An 18,528-nucleotide genomic window follows, 5' to 3' on the forward strand; every position below is an offset into this window, starting at 1 on the left:
ACTTCTTGACTAGATTGGGGTTGGTATGTGGAACTCATTATCAGATGCTGAGGTGGATAACTCAGATGGATTTAAAGTTAAACTAGGTAAATATAAGAGTGGATGGAATAAAAGGTATGTGTTCATGAGGTGAAGCAAGATTGGATGAGGCTCTTGTGGAGCATAAATATAGATGGGTGAACCTACTGTTGTGTTTCTATGATATATATTCAATGTTGTTCTACATAACATCACCTCCTGTCTCTTTACCTGTTGGGGACTCGTTTGCGTTCCTCCTCCTCATCCGTGTCGCTGCTGATGGTAATGACGCTGACTGCTGGGCTCGGCGTGTCGGGAATGACGATGGTCTGTCTCTGGTGCTCGTGGGTTGTGCTGGTGGCCTCCCCCCAGCCACACGTCAAGGTGCTGCATGCCGGAATGTCCTGCACCACGGCACACCTCGGTGGGGTGTTCTCCTTTACACGTTTCGAACGCTGTGGGGAGTGGGTGTTGAAGCTTCGGGAGGAGGAGACTTCGTAGGTTGAAATATTCCTGTACGAAAAGAGCAGAAACATTATGACACATGCACAGAGACCAAGATTGCTGAGAATTACTCACCGAGTCATGTTAAACAAACAGTTCTTAGTTTGAGGCTGTGAAACCATTTAATTCTGTAATTATGTCTGATTTGAATTCGATTTATTTCCCTTTTCTCCCCCCAGTATTCCCATCCTCATCCTGAAGGCATGACTCTGTTGGCAGACAGTTCCAAAATATTGCTCAATCTTCATGTTTAAATCCAAATCCAACAAGCTACTCGATAATGAGGATCGTCATAATTTATCGTAGACCTGATCACTTTCCAGCGCAGGAACAGGACCCATGGCTGATTTTTCTCTGCCCCCTTTAATTCAGAAGTGTTGAGGCAAATTCTACCACATTTATGTTCAGTTAACTCGGCCGACTGGAGAGCGAGCCTGACAATTCACATTGTTCTGTTTTATCTCTGTAGATTCTCGTTATTTTCTTACCCCGCCAACACATGTCTCCCTTCACCACTCCGCATGAAAATCAGCACACCTTGTTGACATAATTGCTAAGAATGTCACAATTTAATCATGCTCTTAGATGTGGCATGAGTTCAATTAGTCTGATAACCTATCATCCTGCAGATGATCACAGAGTTTTAACTCTTGTGAACTTGAAAAAGAACCCAATCATCATCAATTTATTTAACTATGGCAACCCGACCAGGTGCTCCATCAGGCTATTCTTTTCCAGCTGGGGAAAATCAGGGAATATCCCTAAACATTCGCAAATGCAGCAAAGTGCTCACTTAAAGTTGTGGTTGCGTTCCTGTAAATCACAGCTTTAAGTGAAATGACTTATAGTGAAACGTTAGTTGCCACAAGGATCAATGTTAAAACTGCAGTTAGGTTCCAGAGGATCTTCCTTATCAGACAAAAAAAAACATTCTACGCTCTAAGTTTAAATATTTTATGTTGCTAAATTCCTACACTGGTAAATTAAATAAATTTTAAAATAAAGTAGACTTAAAAATATGTGTGGACCCTGCCTCCCCTTCCTGAATCGCCTGGTTATTGCAGATCCTCCCCTCGCCAACCCTCTGCATTGTGGCCTCCTCTGCTGAACCTCCCACTCCCTGATTCACCTTCTCGCCACTTCCCTCTCCAGGACCTGAAGGTCCAGGTCCAATCCAATGTTGTGGAAGTCTGAGTCCTGATCTACGGCATGATTGCACAGTGGTTAGCACTCCTGTCTCACAGCACCAGGGACCCGGGTTCAATTATAGCCTCCTGTGTGGAGTTTGTGTGGTCTCCCCGTGTCTGCGTGAGCTTCCTCCAGGTGCTCCGGTTTCCTCCCACAATCCAAAGATGTGCAGGTTAGGTAAGGTTACGGAGATAGGCCGGGGATTGGGTTGAAGTAGGGTGTTCTTTCGGAGGGAGGGTGCAGACTTGATGTACCGAATGGCCCCCCTTCTGCACTGTAGGAATCTTATGATTCTAGAAGTGTTGAGCTGGGGCTGTTACAATCAATGTTTTTATAAGTGCTTCTGCCAGCAAGGGCTCAGAAGAACTCAAGCAGCAGCATTTTTAAAAAAGTGACATGGATTGCAGCAGCCGCAGCTCAACATTTCTGCACCATTGACATTCATACTTCCACAGCTTTGGAACTTCAGATCAGGGGAGTGATTCAGCGGGCGTGAGTTAAAGTCAGCTGAATGGGACTGATGGTGGCGGCAAGTAGGTGGAGGTCGCACATTCGGAGGCTCCTGATAGAGTTTCTGGTTTTTGGACTTTTATGCAGTTTTGGGTAGTTAATGAATGAGCTACTGTGGGAAGTTACAAGGAAGATGCAAGATCTCAAAGACCCAGAAAAAGAACACTGGAAAGAACGGGGGGCAAGCCAAATTCTGCCATTGAGTGAGTTGGTGAGTCCGGCAGGAAGAAAGATGGTCACTGGGTGGGGATGCTCCCCTCACAGTGGAAACTCTGACCGAGGTGATGGCGGGGGAGTTTGAGAGGCAGTCCGCAAGCACATGGAGGTGCTGCAGGGGGAGATGATGGCTGCGATGAAAAAGTGGGTGGAGGAGGCGATTGCCCCAGTAAAGGTGGCAGTGTTGAAGACGTCGGTCGAGGTGCGGGAGCAAGGATAGAAGTTGAAGGGGGTGGAAGAGGGTCTGTCGCAACACAGCAACCAGTTTACCTCGATGGGTGAGGACCTGCGGAGGGTGGTGGAGGCCAACAAAAAGCTCAGAGCTGAGTTGGAGGACTTGGAGAACAGATCAAGGTGGCAAAATCTGTGGATTGTGGGCTTGCCTAAGGGGGTGGAGGGCCCGTGGCCAACTGAGCACTTTGCAAAGGTGCTGGTGGAGTTGATGGGGAGGGGGGAGAACCTTCCCGCTATGAGTTGAACAGGGCACATCGCTCAGGCCGAAGTCGAAAGCAAATGAGCCACCAAGCGCCGTCATAATCTGCTTTCATAAGTTATATGTGAAGGAGGAACTCTAGAATTGGACGAAGCAGTGGAGAGAAGCGAAGTGGAAAGGCGTTGGTATACGAATATACCAAGACTTGACGGCGGAGTTGGCGAGAAGGCAGGCGACACTGTATAGCAACGGCGTGATGACTGGAGTGGTCTACCCTGCGAAGTTGAGAATGACGCACAACTCGAGGAATTTCTATTTTGAGATAGTGGAGGCGGCGGAAGCGTTCGTGAAGGACGAATGACTGGGACGGAAATGAGAGTTGGGACTGGGACTTGGGTTGAGGGGATGGGGATTGTGCTTCGTCTTTTCCTTGTTTTGTATTTTATGGGGGGGGCTTTGTTTGATTTTTCTGTCTTTTGAATGGGAGAGTGTAGTTTACCTTTGTTTATAGTTGTTCACATGTTTTGGGGGGTGCAGTTTTGCACTGTTCTTTGCTATAAGGGGTGGGGGATTGTTGGGGTCTGGGGGCTGGGTTACTGAGGAGAGGATTGGGAGGAGGGGGGCTCTGGCAAGAGGCTCCACACTAGCAAGCGAAGGTTGGGCCGCGCCAACCCGCGCATGCGCGGGGGACTTCTTCAATGCTCCGACCCCGATGCAACATGGCCCGGGGGTTCTGGGACCGGAAGCGGAACAAAGTAGGCCTGGGGGGAGGGGGGGGGGGGGGGGTGGAGGCCGGCCCGCCGATCGGTGAGCCCCGATCGCAGGCCAGACCCTGATCAGTGAATCGGTGGCCCGGCCACGGACAGGGGCCTGTGACCGACGCCGCGCCAATCGCGCCGGCGCAAATGGCGCCGATTCTCGACACCTTGGAGAATTACGCGCCGGAGCCAGGGCAGCGTGGCTCAGTTACGGCGATTCTCCGGCCCGGCGCGGGGCTCGGAGAATCACGCCCCCTATACCTTTCTGCCTCTGTCTCTTTCCTCCTTCTTAAAACCTACATTTTTGACTAAACTTTTGATTATCTGTCAAAATATAAAAGGACATAAGCATAGATAAGTGACAAAAGAACAAAGAACAAAGAAAATTACAGCACAGGAACAGGCCCTTCGGCCCTCCCAGCCTGCGCCGATCCAGATCCTTTATCTAAACCTGTTGCCTATTTTCCAAGGTCTACTTCTCTCTGTTCCCCACCCGTTCATATATCTGTTTAGATGCATCTTAAATGATGCTATCGTGCCCGCCTCTACCACCTCCGCTGGCAAAGCATTCCAGGCTCCCACCACCCTCTGCGTGAAAAACTTACCACGCATATCTCCCTTAAACTTTTCCCCTCTCACCTTGAAATGGTGACAGATGAAGTTCAATGCTGAGAAGTGTGAGGTGATACATTTTGGTTGGAAGAACATGGGGAGGCAATATAAAATAAGGGGTAAAATTTTTATCGAGCAGAGGTACCTGGGTGTAGATGTGCATAGATCATTGAAAGTGGCAGGATAGGTGGAGAGAGAAGTTAATAAAATATATTCTGGACTTTATTAATAGGAGCTGAGAGTACAAGTGCAAGGAGGTTATGCTGAACTTATACAAGACACTGATTAGACATCAGCTGGAGTATTATGTACAGTTCTGGGCACCACACTGGATGAAGAATGTGAAGAGATGCAGAAGAGGTTTACAAGAATGGTTCAAGGAGATCAGCCAAATTTAAAGTGATTTGCAAAAGAGGAAAATTTGATGTGAGAAACAATGCTGCACACATTGAGTGGTTCGGGTCTGGAATGCATTGCCTGGAAGTGTGGGGGAGGCATTCAAGAGGGCATTTGATGATTATATGAACAGGAACAATGCAGGTTAGGTGGATTGGCCAGGATGAATAGCACTTAGTGACCAAAAAGGTTAGGAGGGGTTATTGGGTTACGAGGATAGGGTGGAAGTGAGGGCTTAAGTGGGTCGGTGCATACTCGATGGGCCGAATGGCCTCCTTCTGCACTGTATGTTCTATGCACAGGGATATGGAGAAAAGGCATGATGCTCTTTCGGAGAGCTGGTGCAAACATGATGGGCCGAATGGCATCCTTCTGCGCTATTATAATTGTGATTTGGCTGACTGTCACATTTTGTTTTATAGTGCTCCTGTGACACTGTCAGCTGCTGGAGGGGGGCTTTGGGGGAGTTTGGGGGGGGGGGGGGGGGGGGGGGGGGGGTTGGAAGGGGGCTATTTTTTGAGGTTTTTGGGGTGTTGGTTGGTAGAGTTGGGGGGGGGGGGTTGCTGTTCTTGCTGTCTTGCATTGTTTTGTTTGATGTACAAAATGTTAAAAACCGAATAAAAATATTTTCAAAGAAAGATAATGCTGTTGTGAAACGCCTCATGATGTTTTACTACATTAAAGGTGCTGTATAGATCTAAGTTGTTGTTATGCTTTCCAGACAGTGTTATGTAAGAAGCCAGAGGATGTGTTTATGCTTTATTCAGACATGATCTGATACATTTAGCATTCTTGGGGGCAACAGATAAATTTGGACCTTTGTTTCCAAAGCTCTCCACCACTGGGGTTGTTCTCGTCTCACATCTGGTCTGCTGTAGATTAATTAATATAGATCGATTGCGATAATTAGCCAACAACTCCATTATCATTGTACCGTACAACCACCAGGATGGAACGTTTTGGTCAAGCAATTTCTACATTGCTAATAAACTAGGCAGATTGAACTTAATTTGTATATAATTTTGTTTGTCACATTCAAAAGGTAAAGTGTAATGCCACCCAGTCAGAAGGTTCTGAGTTCAAGCTCCACTCCTGGACAAGGATACCCAATCTAGGCCGAGACAAGGAAGGTGCTCCCCTCGTTTCACCATATTAAAACAGTGATTACACTTCAGAAGTACTTTGTCGGCTGTCAAGCAGTTTGGGATATTCTGTCATGACAGGCACTTTCTATGAATAAAAGTTTTTTCTCCCTTTCTTCGTTAAAAAAAAATTAGCCTGCACCCGTTGATTGAAATGGGAAACTGCATGCCAACTTCTTGTTGTGTACTTTCTCATGAAGATTTCTGCATGCTGCCAACACTAACTGTGCTGTTCATTAACTGCATGCATCAGCAAGGAGCCCAAAAATCATGGGCTGGATTCCCCAATTTTGAGGCTATGTCCCCACGCCAGCGTGGAAACGGTGACGTTTTACGACAGTAAAAATGGCGTAAAACGGCCACCGATCCTTCGTTTGGCTGGGGGCTAGCAGTCAAGCAGTGTAGAGCACCCGGCTCTAGCTTCCGATACGGCCTGCAGAAAGGCCGGGTCCGTAGCCGTGCATGCACCGTGCAATATGCCGCCGGCTGCTCGCCGACCCGGCTTGTGAAATGTGCCCCCGCTTTGGCTGGCTCGCACGCCTCGGACCACCCCCCCATAGTGCCGCCAGCCCCTGGAAAAACCCTCCCTGCCTGCAGATCGGCCCTTCCCTGTCTTTGGCAGTGCTGGACTGAGTCCACAGCCGCCACGCTGAGTTCCCGACGGATGAGACCACACACGACCAATGAGTACGCCGGTTTGGAGAAGGCGGAGCATCGCAAAAACGACGCCGCCCCCGATTTGGTCGCAAACTTTGATTCTGCAGCTGATCGCCGAACGCGAGTTTGGTGTTGCAGAACGTAAAATCCCGCCCCATAATTTTCTACCACTGCTTAAAGCTGGCCTGCACTGCCTAAAGATAGCCTGCATCTCTTAAAGGGAGGTGCATTGTGGCTGGAAATCAGTGAAGGGAATCTGTCTTGGGAAAGAATGGTGTAATATGGGGGAAAGCGTGGCCCAAGGTATTCAGACACTGCACTGGAGGTGGAAATGTGGAGAGGCGCCCAGTATCCACAACAGGGTGGTTACTTGAGCATATAAAGAGACACTAGTGATACAGGGTGTGAATCAAGCAAGAAGATATCCAACTCAAGCTAGCAGACTCGACCAATGTAGTCTACCTCATACGTTGCAGGAAAGGATGTCCCGAAGCGTGGTACATTGGCGAGACCATGCAGACACTGCGACAATGAATGAACGGACATTGTGTGACAATCACCAGGCAGGAATGTTCCCTTCCAGTCGGGGAACACTTCAGCAGTCAAGGGCATTCAGCCTCTGATCTCCGGGTAAGCGTTCTCCAAGGCAGTCTTCAGGACACGCGACAACGCAGAATTGCCGAGCAAAAACTTATAGCCAAGTTCCGCACGCATGAGTACGGCCTCAACCGGGATCTTGGATTCATGTTGCATTACATTCATCCCCCACCATCTGGCCTGGACTTGCAAAATCCTACCAACTGTCCTGGCTTGAGACAATTCACACCTCTTTACCCCCTATATCTGGATCTGTAATGATTTGATTACCCGCAAATGCTCGCATTCCAAGCATTGTCTGGCATCTCTGATTTTGTCTATATAAATGTTTCTGGAACATACCTCTCCATTCACCTGAGGAAGGAGCAGTGCTCCGAAAGCTTGTGTTTGAAACAAACCTGTTGGACTTTAACCTGGTGTTGTAAGACTTCTTACTGTGCTTACCCCAGTCCAACGCCGGCATCTCCACATTAATTCTTTCAGGTTACAGAGGTCTACAGAGAGTGACGTGCCAGGTACTGGAAGACTATTTGCTGACTTTCAGGCTTCAGCACAAACCAATACTCCCAGACGTTGGTCCACTAGGAGGCTGGACAGGGAGAATAAGCAGAGACCACACAGAGCAAAGTCAAGCTGCTTGAACAATGATTAGTACCCCTCATGATGGCGAGGGAGTATGTAGTCAGGCCATCACAAACCTTGGCACACTTTCGTCTGGGGACAATTGGCAAAGCTAACTGTCACAGAATGAAGCATCTGGGGCTGGATTCTCCGCAGCCCCACGGCGAAATCACAGCCGGCGCCGGTTCGGCGATTCTCTGGGCCTCAAAAATCAGTGTGCCGGGGAGTACGCCGCGCGGCTGGGGCCCATTGCCAAAGACCTGGGGCGGGATTCTCCCCTACATGGCAGGGCGGGGAGTCCCGGCGTAGCGGAGTGGCGCCAACCACTCCAGCGTCGGGCCTCCTCAAAGGTGCGGAATTCTCCGTGAGCATGCGCGGACTCCGTACCGGAAGTGCGGGGGCCCGTATACGCAGCTAAAGCTGTGAGATTTACTCCAGGTCCTTGCTAGCCCCCTGCAGGGCTCAGAATTAGTTCACCTTTTCTACAGGAATCTCAGGAATAAAGCTCCACCGTTTTTACTCCGTCGTGGCGATATAGTCCCATTTTCGGAGAACCCAGCCCCATGACTGCTGTCAGGATACCTAACGTCAATGATTTGCTCGTTGCCTGTGGTCACACACCTTAAGACATAGGAGCAGAATTAGGCCATTCGAGTCCTTCTCCACCATTCAATCATGGCTGATGTGTTTCCCATCCCCATTCTCCTGCCTTCTCCCCATAACCCCATATCCCCTTATTAACCAAGAACCTATCTATTTCTGTCTTAAAGACTTTCAGTGACTTGGCCACAGCCTTCTGCAGCAATGAGTTCCACAGATTTACCACCCTCTGGCTGCAAAAATTCAGCTGGATGCTGAGAAAGTGGAATGACTTTTGATTCTGGTGGACAAGTGATAGTGATCCAGAGTTGACACGCGACACCTGCAAAATGATGTGCAGGGGAGTCAATGGCACTGCGCATCAGCCTAAAGTGCTGTCCTTACCCGCTCTGTGGTTGCAGTCGTGGCCCCAGTAGGTGACAGATTTCAGTGAGAATGTCCAGAGTGAAATGCAGACATCTCTAACTGTTCCTTGCTGAGGTCCACATAGAATTGAATTGATGGATGTGACCATCTGCTGAGAGCTCTTCTCATGCTGTGCATGGCCGACTGAAAGCACCAGACACTGCAAAAGCATAGCACGAGCCACAAGAAATCAAACAGGAGCTTACCTCTCAATAGTTGGTGATCTGTTAGAGGGAGGAATCCTTGCTGCTGCTTAACAAGGGTTCAGCTTTTCAAGGTTACGAGAGGGCATCGACTAGAGGATTGAGCTAATGGTCTCACCAAGGTGGCTTCCAGTGAAACTTGCAGCAAAGGTGCACGAGCACACATCAAACTCCATTTTGGTCCCTTCATGGCACCCAAATAACTGGTCATCGCAAGCTCATTTTTGTGCCCTCACTTTCCAACATTGCCCTCTCCGCAGCTCTCAGAGAGGAATGACAGTAAATTTCAGATGACATATTCTACTCACCTGGCAGAGGATTGCTGTTGTTTGTTTTTCTTTGAGGTGGAGCTTGAAGTGGGCTGTTGCCTCATTACGTGAGCGACACCAATATTCAACGGCTGGGCAGCTGGCAGGGTCACGTGACTTGCCAGCAGGGCCGGCTGCTGCATGATGGTATTGTAATGGCTGGTGTGTGGATGAGAGTTCCTGGGCCAAACAAAAAGAGGTAAAAGGAGATCATTGTGCTCGATCAGCGCACGCCAACAACATGTCAACCTTCTTCCAGAACCTTTCTCACTGGAGAGGTTTTTAGGTTAGAAATAATTCCAAGGAACAGGTTTTGTGTTTTATGTGGGCACGACTTTCAATGACTTCTTTTATGTACTCAGTTTCACAAATTTCAGGGTAATAAATATGCTGTGTGGAGTCAGATTGGCCTTTGGAGGAGTAGGACTGACAGCAGACCCATTTTCCTTCCAATTTTTACTCATGTGCCTAAATTGTGACCTCTGTGGACCACGTTGGCTCCACGATGATACCTCCTGTGATGGGAGGTCGAAGTGCATCAAACAATCCTGATTGATGTGGCTAGCAATCCTCTTTGAGTAGGAAAAGGTGGACAGAGTGGCCAGTTCCCCTGCAGGGTCAGGTTAGAGCCATCAGGTCACGCTTGGACAGTGGGATTTTGGAATTGAGTCAACCTCTCTAGACATTCTCAGTTATCAGGGGCATCAGTGATGATTGACTGGTCTGGGCCAGTGATGGCACCTGAAGGGATAAGACATGACGTTTAGAATATGAAAAAGATGCCTAAACATTCTGCATACCATTTACCCACCCCGTGGCATGTTATCCCCTTGGTGACATAGCATTGGGAACTGGGATGCTTTTGAATTAGCTGCAAATAATCATGTTGGTCAAATACCAGCAGCTTGAAGCTCTGTACTAGTAAATTGTGTGGTTTGTGCTGTTTAAACATATATATGCTGAAGTGGAGACTCTTTAAGCTACCTGTGCCTCAGGCCTTTGGAATAAGGCAATCGGGCTATGTCCTACGAGAGAATGCTGACTCTGTGTTGACTAGTTCAATAGTGTGGTTAGGAGTTGGTTTTTCACACTTAACTAAGCAACACAGAAGCTGAGGAACCTACCGCTATAATGATGACATGAATCAGACCACAGTGTCACAAGTCGTTTAGCTTCAGGCACCTGGTATTTGTTGACCTCCAGGATTATTTGCAGCTAAGTCGAAAGTATCCCAGCTCCCAATGCTACGTCACCGAGGAGATAATGTGCTAAGGATGGGTAAATGGTATGCAGAGTGTGTTGTGGCTTTGCTGAACCAAATGCTTTCTGATTCTGCTGACAGGATGACACAAAATTAAGTAATCTCATTTCAACTGACGAGACTGGTTGAACCTACCTCCAGTCCGCCAGTTGCTGGGCCCCTGCCATTGCCTCTGGAAGAACAGTAGCGTGCTGCATCGAGGTATGGGCTGCCACTCCAGTTAGCTGCTGCCATGCTGGAGGCAAAAGGATCTGCTGGGTCCCACCAGGCCAAGCCTGCTGCAAGGAATAAAAACAAAACAAGGAATGCTCATGAGGCTAAGGGGAGTGGGCCAATCACAACGACAACGACTTCACCCCACCCCCCGCAACGCTCGTGCTCAGTTTTTTCCAAGTTTTGATTGAATTAAGTGAACATCAACACATTGAAACTGTGGCAACTTTGTTGATGAAAAATCTCCGCACAAAATGTTAGTGTTTACCACGGACTTATTTACTGTATGGTTCAAGTGTGTCCATTACAACTTGTAACAGAATAAATTTTCATGAACTCCTGATATTTTCAATGCTTCCTCATCAGTCACACGTTTAAGTCCAATCCTGCTTCTCTTCCCTAAGATCTGAATGGAGAAGACTATCCTTGGATGAAAAGTGAAGCAGACCCGTCTGCCAGTTTTAGTGAGCATAAACAAGACAAAACACATCAAATTGTTCCATTAGCCAGCACCACCAATAAACAGATTGTCTTCACGAGGAAGCCATTTTGTTCTGCCTGTTTCCTTGAGCAATCAAAACTAATTCTATTGCCATGCTCTCTCTCCCTGTAGCTCTGTCTGTTCCTCTTCTTCAAAATGTTTCTCTCTTTCCTTTCAAGATGCAATGCTGTCGACTTCAATCACTCCTCATGGCAAAACATGCCATGCTCCAAAAACACTGGGGTTAGAGAAATTCTCTTGACCTCGGTTAATTTGCACAAATTGGCGGTTTTAAACTGATGATCCCACATCACTGACTATCCAACCAAACAGTCTTTCCATATTCACTCTACCAATTCCCTTCACAAAGCTATAACCATTGTTCATACCTCTTCCTATGCTTCTCTGGTCTAGTGGAGCAGATTTCTGTACACCAAGTCCCCTCACAGAACTTGTTTCCCATTCCTGGCATCATCATAATGAATCTATCCTGGACGATCTCCATGGATTTACTGGAGAATGTAAAATAAATCTTTGGAATTCTTCGACAAACAGCAGGCGAGTTCTCCCCAGTGTTCTGAACAATATTTATCCTTCAACTAACTGGATTCAAATAAAAAATGGAATATCAGATCAGCATCATATTATAGGAACTTGCTTTGTGCAAATTGACTGGCCCATTCCTAAATTACAGGAGCGAAGGCCATTCAAAAGCACTTTTATTGAGATAAAGAACCTTGGGGTAGCCTGATGCCAGGCTCTATATAAATGCAATTTTCTTTTCATTCTCACTCAACATCCAAAGGCATTCACTTTCCAACAGAGGTCATTGGATAAAAGAAAAATACTGCAGATGCTGGAGATGTGACACAGAACTAATATGTGCTGGAAAAAAGAGTTTCTGTAAATAATTGGGCGGGTGATAGTAGTGGGACCTCTTTCTAGTTTTTTGCCTTCCAAGGGCAGATGTATCAAATCCAATTGAATCAGCCACTCAACCATTTGTTCATTCGGGATTAGTTGCCTCACTAAAGGCGAAGGGCCAGATTGTGGCTACCAAGGCAGCTAGCTTGAGTTGGGAAACTTTCCGACTCGCTGGACCCACCCTGGAAAAAGTCAAAATCTGTGATCTTTGCTCGGGTAGGGTAGTGATAGAGTTGAGTATGCTGACCCCAGAAGCAAAGCATAGGCAGTCACAGAGGCGGGCAGATGCTGAGGGCCTGCCTTGGCTCTCTAGGACTTTGACACAGCTGTTTTTGAAATTATTAGGCTCTCTCGTCCTCACCACATCTCCATCTATCCCTTATACCTGCCATGCCAACTTAAGCCCTCCAGTCCACTCTCTATGGTCCCTCATAACTTACATGCAAACTCAATGTCAACTCATGTCCCCCACCCAGGCCCCGTGGTCCCTCATACCCTCCACCTCATACCCTCCATTGCCACTCAGTCAGTATCCATCGCGGATAGACCACAGGAGTCACATGGAGATAAAAAACAAATGGTAAAAATCTAATACAGATTTTACAGTGACAATGAAAAAAAATCCCAATCATAAAATCTATTCATATCTCAAGTGTTTCACCTCTTATAACAAGAAGCAAACTTCTATTCGGACCCAGCATCAAAGACTGCTAATCCTTTGATAGCCTATTTCAGGTCTCAATCAAACTGTGAGCTCAGAACCTACTGCTGAGATAATTTAAGCTTTTGACATGTAGTCAAATATTCATAATGGTATAATGAAAGCTCTTGGATAAATGCCAACAAAGAACCCAATTGAAACAACAAGACCAGATGCTACCTTTGTTTCTAACTGACCCCTGCCAATCAAGACTGTCCCGTAGAGGGTTTTGAACTCTCACCAATAGCTTCAGCTTTCTTTTTTTTTCGTTTAAAGTGTGGGGCGTTTAAAAAACTTCAGATCATGACAGTTATGTACAATTATCTGTCCTTCAAGAGTGTTTATGTCTACCCCATCAATTTGCGACTCCTACACTGCAGGTTAAAGCCCTTGGACCTGCCAGAATTAGATCCGCTGAACTCAACACTAAGTTCAAATGGCCCTGCTGAGTTTTGAGTTTGCCACCTTCATGAAGCATACCCTGCCTCATTCCCCCTACGAACAAAAATAAATTTGTTGGAAATGGGGCGGGAGGGGGGGGGGGGAGACTTCTACATCTGGATACCACTGCTACTTTTTAAAGTTTGTGGATTCTTCCTGTCTAGCCCTATAAATCATATATGAGATGTTCTGGTTTGCACATCCTATTGTCTTATGTCTGTCTGCCATGAGGGGTTTGTTGAAACCTTCTGAAATGCAACACCTTCTTGATCATTCCAACTACCTGTGTCAATAGGCCAGGCTGGATCTGAAGAGGCTGAGCTCCTGGAGCCTGCGTGACAATAGGAAGAGCATTCTCCATTCGGACCGAGTACCCGGCATGCTTGGTCGGGGAAGCCTGCAACCCTATTGGCACCAATGAGAGAGCATTTAAAATGCAAGAAGAAAAACACACCGCGAATGATCTGTCTGAAGCAAGTAAGTTCAGTCAAGATTTGAGGCACACTATCTTCAAAAACTATTATGCCTCCAGGTTCCAATGGCAACAGACACTCTCCAGTGCGTCACTGTTTTTCACGCGTAAGTGACAGACTATTTGGTCTTTGAGGTCACCACAGTTGAGCCAGATCTTGCTCTCACCTGTCATGGGAGTGCCCCTTTGAGAAATGTTTTTGTCTTATCGCATGGCTTCAGCGATGTAATTGTGTAGGTGGAACTGGCTCTGTGAGTTTTTACTTTCGCTTTGAGTTTGGACTGGTTTAAACTGCACAGGTTGAAAGAAGTGTCTCGCTAACTTCATTTTAAAAGCTGTTTCCAGACGGCTCGATAACTTAAAAGAGATAATTGCTTTCTGGAAGGAATTCAAACTTTCTGTTTGAAAAGGGCAACAGAGTATCAATAACAAGCCTTATACCAGTGAGAATGCCGTGTGCTGGGTCACGACTTTGAAAAGGGGTTTCTGGTTTTACTTGGATTTTGTTATTGAATTGGAACAGTTAAGGGGGAATTCATTAAGGGTTATACATAGATTACTGTTGCTATGTGGGGTCTTTATGTTTGTAGTTGATAAAAATTCTTACTGTGTGTGTTTATACAAATGTTAACTAAATTCGTAGAATAAAGCTTGTTTTTTGATTTAAAATGCCTCAGAACTCTGTTGAATAACACCTGAAAGACAGGCTCTTGAGCTCATCATAATCAAAATCAATAAACAGTTATAGGTCAGGTGAACTCCATAATATACTTTGGTGTTTTCTAAACTCTGGCCCATAACACACCCAACACCCCATGTGCTTTTCAACAAATGGTCAGGAATGGGAATTTTATCTGTCCCCTCTCTTCCTCCTCTGCCTCCTTAAACACTGAGTGTTGAGGACAAATATATAGAATTTACAGCACTGAAACGGGTTATCAACCCCATTAGTATGAGTCTGCTCCCATATTACTTCATCATCATATCCTGCTATTTTTTTCTCCCTTATATAGATGTGGAGTGGGCTTCCTCTTGTGTGTCATTCTGGAACAAGAGGTCGGAGTCTCAGGATAAGGGGTAGCAAATTTAAAATGGAGTTGAGTAGAAACCACTTCTCCCAAAGGGTTGTGTATCTGTGGAATTTCCTACCCCAGAGTGCGGTGGAGGTGTGACAGTGAGTAAATTTAAGGAGGAGTTAGATTTTTAAGTGGTAATGGGTTGAAGGGAGAACAAGCAAGACGGTGGAGTTAAGGCCAGGATGAGGTCAGCCATGACGGAGCAGACTTGATGGGCCAAATGGCCTAATTCTGCTCCTATATCTTATCAGCTTGTAAGCAGAGGGCATTTAGGGCAGCATGGTAGCATTGTGGATAGCACAATTGCTTCACAGCTCCAGGGTTTCCGGCTTGGGTCACTGTCTGTGCGGAGTCTGCACATCCTCTCCGTGTGTGCGTGGGTTTCCTTCGGGTGCTCCGGTTTCCTCCCACAATCCAAAGATGTGCAGGTTAGGCGGATTGGCCATGATAAATTACCCTTAGTGACCAAAATTGCCCTTAGTGTTGGGTGGGGTTACTGGGTTATGGGGATAGGGTGGAGGTGTTGACCTTGGGTAGGGTGCTCTTTCCAAGAGCCGGTGCAGACTCAATGGGCCGAATGGCCTCCTTCTGCACTGTAAATTCTATGAAAAAAATAACTAAGTTACTCTAAAATGCCTTCATGCTATTTGCCTCATGTATTCTTTGCGGTAGTGAGTTCTGCATGCTAATCACTTTATTGGTAATTAAGTTTATCCTGAGTTTCCCAATGGATTTATTTGTGACTTTCTTATATTTATGGCCCCTACTTTTGAACTCCACCAGGAGCGCAGTTCTACATCTATCTCATCAAAGCCCTCCATTATTTTAAAGATGGTCACTCTTCATCCTCTTTATCTCAAAAAAGGATCCCTAAAGTCTTTATTGTAACACCTGCCTTCCCCTTTGATGTAAAGGCCTGGTATCAATCCTAGTGCTCCCTTGGCCTGCTTAGTTGTTAGCTAAGTGTTGGGAGGGAGGGATAATGGTCGGATAAACTACTTTTAGCACAATAGGAAATTGCGTCTTAAGTACTGAGTTACAAAGATGTGAAAGTGCTTAAAACAACAAGGTAGAGAAATTGAGTCAAACAAAACACAACTCACCTTGGAATCCAGGTGGGCACACAATCAAGGCCTGTTGGAAGGGATCAGGCCGAGCACACAGCTGCGAGGCTCCTGTCTGCAGTGGCATGCTCCGTTGAGCAACAGCTGCCATGGATGTTGCTGAAGGCTGGTAAAGTGCAGATTGGTAGTTAAGTAAGGAGAGATCGGGGTTGGCAAGGGAAAGGGTGGCACTTGTGGATGTGGGAGCCAGGCTGTTGGCCTAAAGGGAATGATGGGATTAAACACAAATAATAGGAGATGGTAAGCATGGCTGTTTGGGAAGGAGAGATTAAAACACAAAGAAATCACAAAGTCTGGGCGAAACAATTTGATTTCCTGCAACTTGGGACATGATAGGTCCAAGATGTGTACTTTACAAAAAAAATGGTGAATGGTGAAGAGTATACATAGCATTCACCAGATTACTTCATAAGTTATTTTTTTAAAAACTTATTTGCTTTGAAATCAAATTGTTGGAGCTTTGTATTGGTAGAACAATGAATGCTCAGAAACTCCTCCGTATTATTATCTGACAAACTTCACGTGACAGAATGTTGATGTAGGGCCAAATTACTGTTCAAAATTGTTACTAACTGCGGAATATATCTTTTCTTCTACCTGAACAAATATTTATCTCTAAATATAAAACATAAAAGGGCTAAATGTCCAGTAAATAAGTAATTTGCACAATAATAACACTAACTTTTACAAATTGCTGAGATCAACTCTTTGAGATCATTGTAAATCCTGTTACATGAATCTAAACATTTAACATTGGAGTACTTAAGGGTGCAGATTTGTCTCTGTATAATTCAGTGATACAGCAGGGGATGGTTTAGCTCACTGGGCTAAATCGCTGGCTTTTAAAGCAGGACAGCAGCACGGTTCGATTCCCGTACCAGCCTCCCTGGACAGGCGCCGGAATGTGGCGACTAGGGGCTATTCACAGTAACTTCATTGAAGCCTACTCATGACAATAAGCGATTTTCATTTCATTTCATTTCACTGGTGAGTACATGTCTGTCTCTGTATAACATTTGGCTGGTGGGTCGTTGTATAAGACTGGGGGACAGTACTGGTGGAGACATGTCTGTCACTGTAGGACACGGAGGCACAGTACTGGTGGGGACAGGTCTATCACTGAAGGACACTGGGGTTACAGTACTGGTGGGGACAGGTCTGTCACTGAAGAACACTGGGACAGTATTAGTGGGGACAAGTATGGTACTGTATAACACTGGGGTACAGTACTCGTGGGGATTGGGTCTGTCACTGTATAACACTGGGGTACAGTACTGGTGGGGACAGGTCTGTCACTGTATAACACTGGGGTACAGTACTGGTGGGGACAGGTCTGGTACTGTAAACACTGGGGTACAGTACTGGTGGAGACAGGTCTGGTACTGTATAACACTGGGGTACAGTACTGGTGGAGATAGGTTTGCTGCTGGAAATGGTTGGACCTGTTTCAGGTGGTTCTATGTAAAAACCCAACGGTGCTTATAAAACAACATCACTTATTGCTTGAGAGAGAAACTATTCTAAGTACATAAAAGAAGTGTTTCCAACCATCTTGCAAAAAAGCCATCCTTGTGAAACAAAAAGAGAGATGAGCTTAACAAACTGAAGAATTTCTACAAAGCTATGATCAATGCACATCTGAGAATCAAGCAAAGACACAACCAGCACAGTACTACCAAAATTAAACTTCCGTTACTATGCCACTACTTTCAAATTAAATCATTATATTGCATTCAGATTTTCTTTCCCACCATTGACGTTGCAACTCACTGAGGTATTATCATTCTCCAATACTTCATCCAAGTGCCAAATCTTCATGGGGGAGATCTTACATTTGAGGTACTATAGTCCAACACCTATAGTCATTTTCCAGTTTGCGTTACTGAATGACAATCAGGAGCAAGAGCCATGGCTGATTTTTATTCCTCTCTGTCGTCTAGAGTAGTGCCAATTCCTACTCAAACCGAGATCATCTAACTGAGCTGATAAAAAATATAGGTCCGCCTTCAAATTTCTTGAGTTTAATATAGTTGGTCACTCCCTTTAAGTGGCCCCCCCATAGATTATGTTCAGATGCGCGTTCTGTCCAATATGTAATATCATAATGTAACCCAGGGTATGAGATTAAAACTCCTTATGTACTGGGTATTGTGTCTTCTACATAAATTCTGGCTTGATGATCAGATATTAATTGTTAAGAAGATTTATTTTACCTGTACCAATTGCTCTAATCAGGTCTCACTCAGGTTGCTTAACTTTACTTCCCTCTATGGGCATAAGAAACATCAAACACTTCTCCCTTGTTAGGTTGGCTTCCTTCTCCAAACTTAATCTTATGCTTGCATCTTTGCCCTCTTTTTTATGCATTCCGATGAAGTGTGCTCCCCACCCCCCCCCACCCCCCCGCAACTATCCCTACTCCTCCCCACCTCCTCCTCCCAACCAGCATCTGAATTCTCCCCCATTCAGGTGTTTTCCAGCAGGTTTGACAAACAGGGGCGGGATTCTCCGCAGACCGTCGTAACGCCGATTTCCGGCGAGAAAAATCGGTGTACATGACTCCGGCGTGGGGGCCTTCTTTTAGGCCGCTATTCTCCGTTGGGGGTGGGGTGGGGGTGGGGTGGGGGGTGGGGGGGGGTGGGCCGGCATTTGGGGGGGTGCCCGGCAT

The 18,528-nt window shown here is 46.2% G+C and overlaps 1 protein-coding gene across 8 annotated transcripts in view; it reads right to left on the reverse strand.

Annotated features, from left to right (window-relative positions):
- The window catches only part of hipk2 (homeodomain interacting protein kinase 2), a 348,291-nt gene that overhangs the window by 19,739 nt on the left and 310,024 nt on the right, over positions 1–18,528 (reverse strand). For 4 of the 8 annotated variants that reach the window (XM_038781432.1, XM_038781428.1, XM_038781431.1 and 1 more), the window contains 5 exons: positions 15,840–16,059; positions 13,472–13,593; positions 10,565–10,707; positions 9,169–9,348; positions 250–531 (listed from right to left, as the gene is read on the reverse strand). In XM_038781432.1, coding sequence (XP_038637360.1) covers positions 250–531; positions 9,169–9,348; positions 10,565–10,707; positions 13,472–13,593; positions 15,840–16,059 — 947 coding nt within the window. The remainder of the gene's footprint in view (positions 1–249; positions 532–9,168; positions 9,349–10,564; positions 10,708–13,471; positions 13,594–15,839; positions 16,060–18,528) is intronic. The other 4 variants (XM_038781434.1, XM_038781433.1, XM_038781430.1 and 1 more) reach the window with 2 other exon arrangements.

The sequence above is a fragment of the Scyliorhinus canicula genome, chromosome 20 (assembly GCF_902713615.1).
Source record: "Scyliorhinus canicula chromosome 20, sScyCan1.1, whole genome shotgun sequence".
Taxonomy (NCBI): domain Eukaryota; kingdom Metazoa; phylum Chordata; class Chondrichthyes; order Carcharhiniformes; family Scyliorhinidae; genus Scyliorhinus; species Scyliorhinus canicula.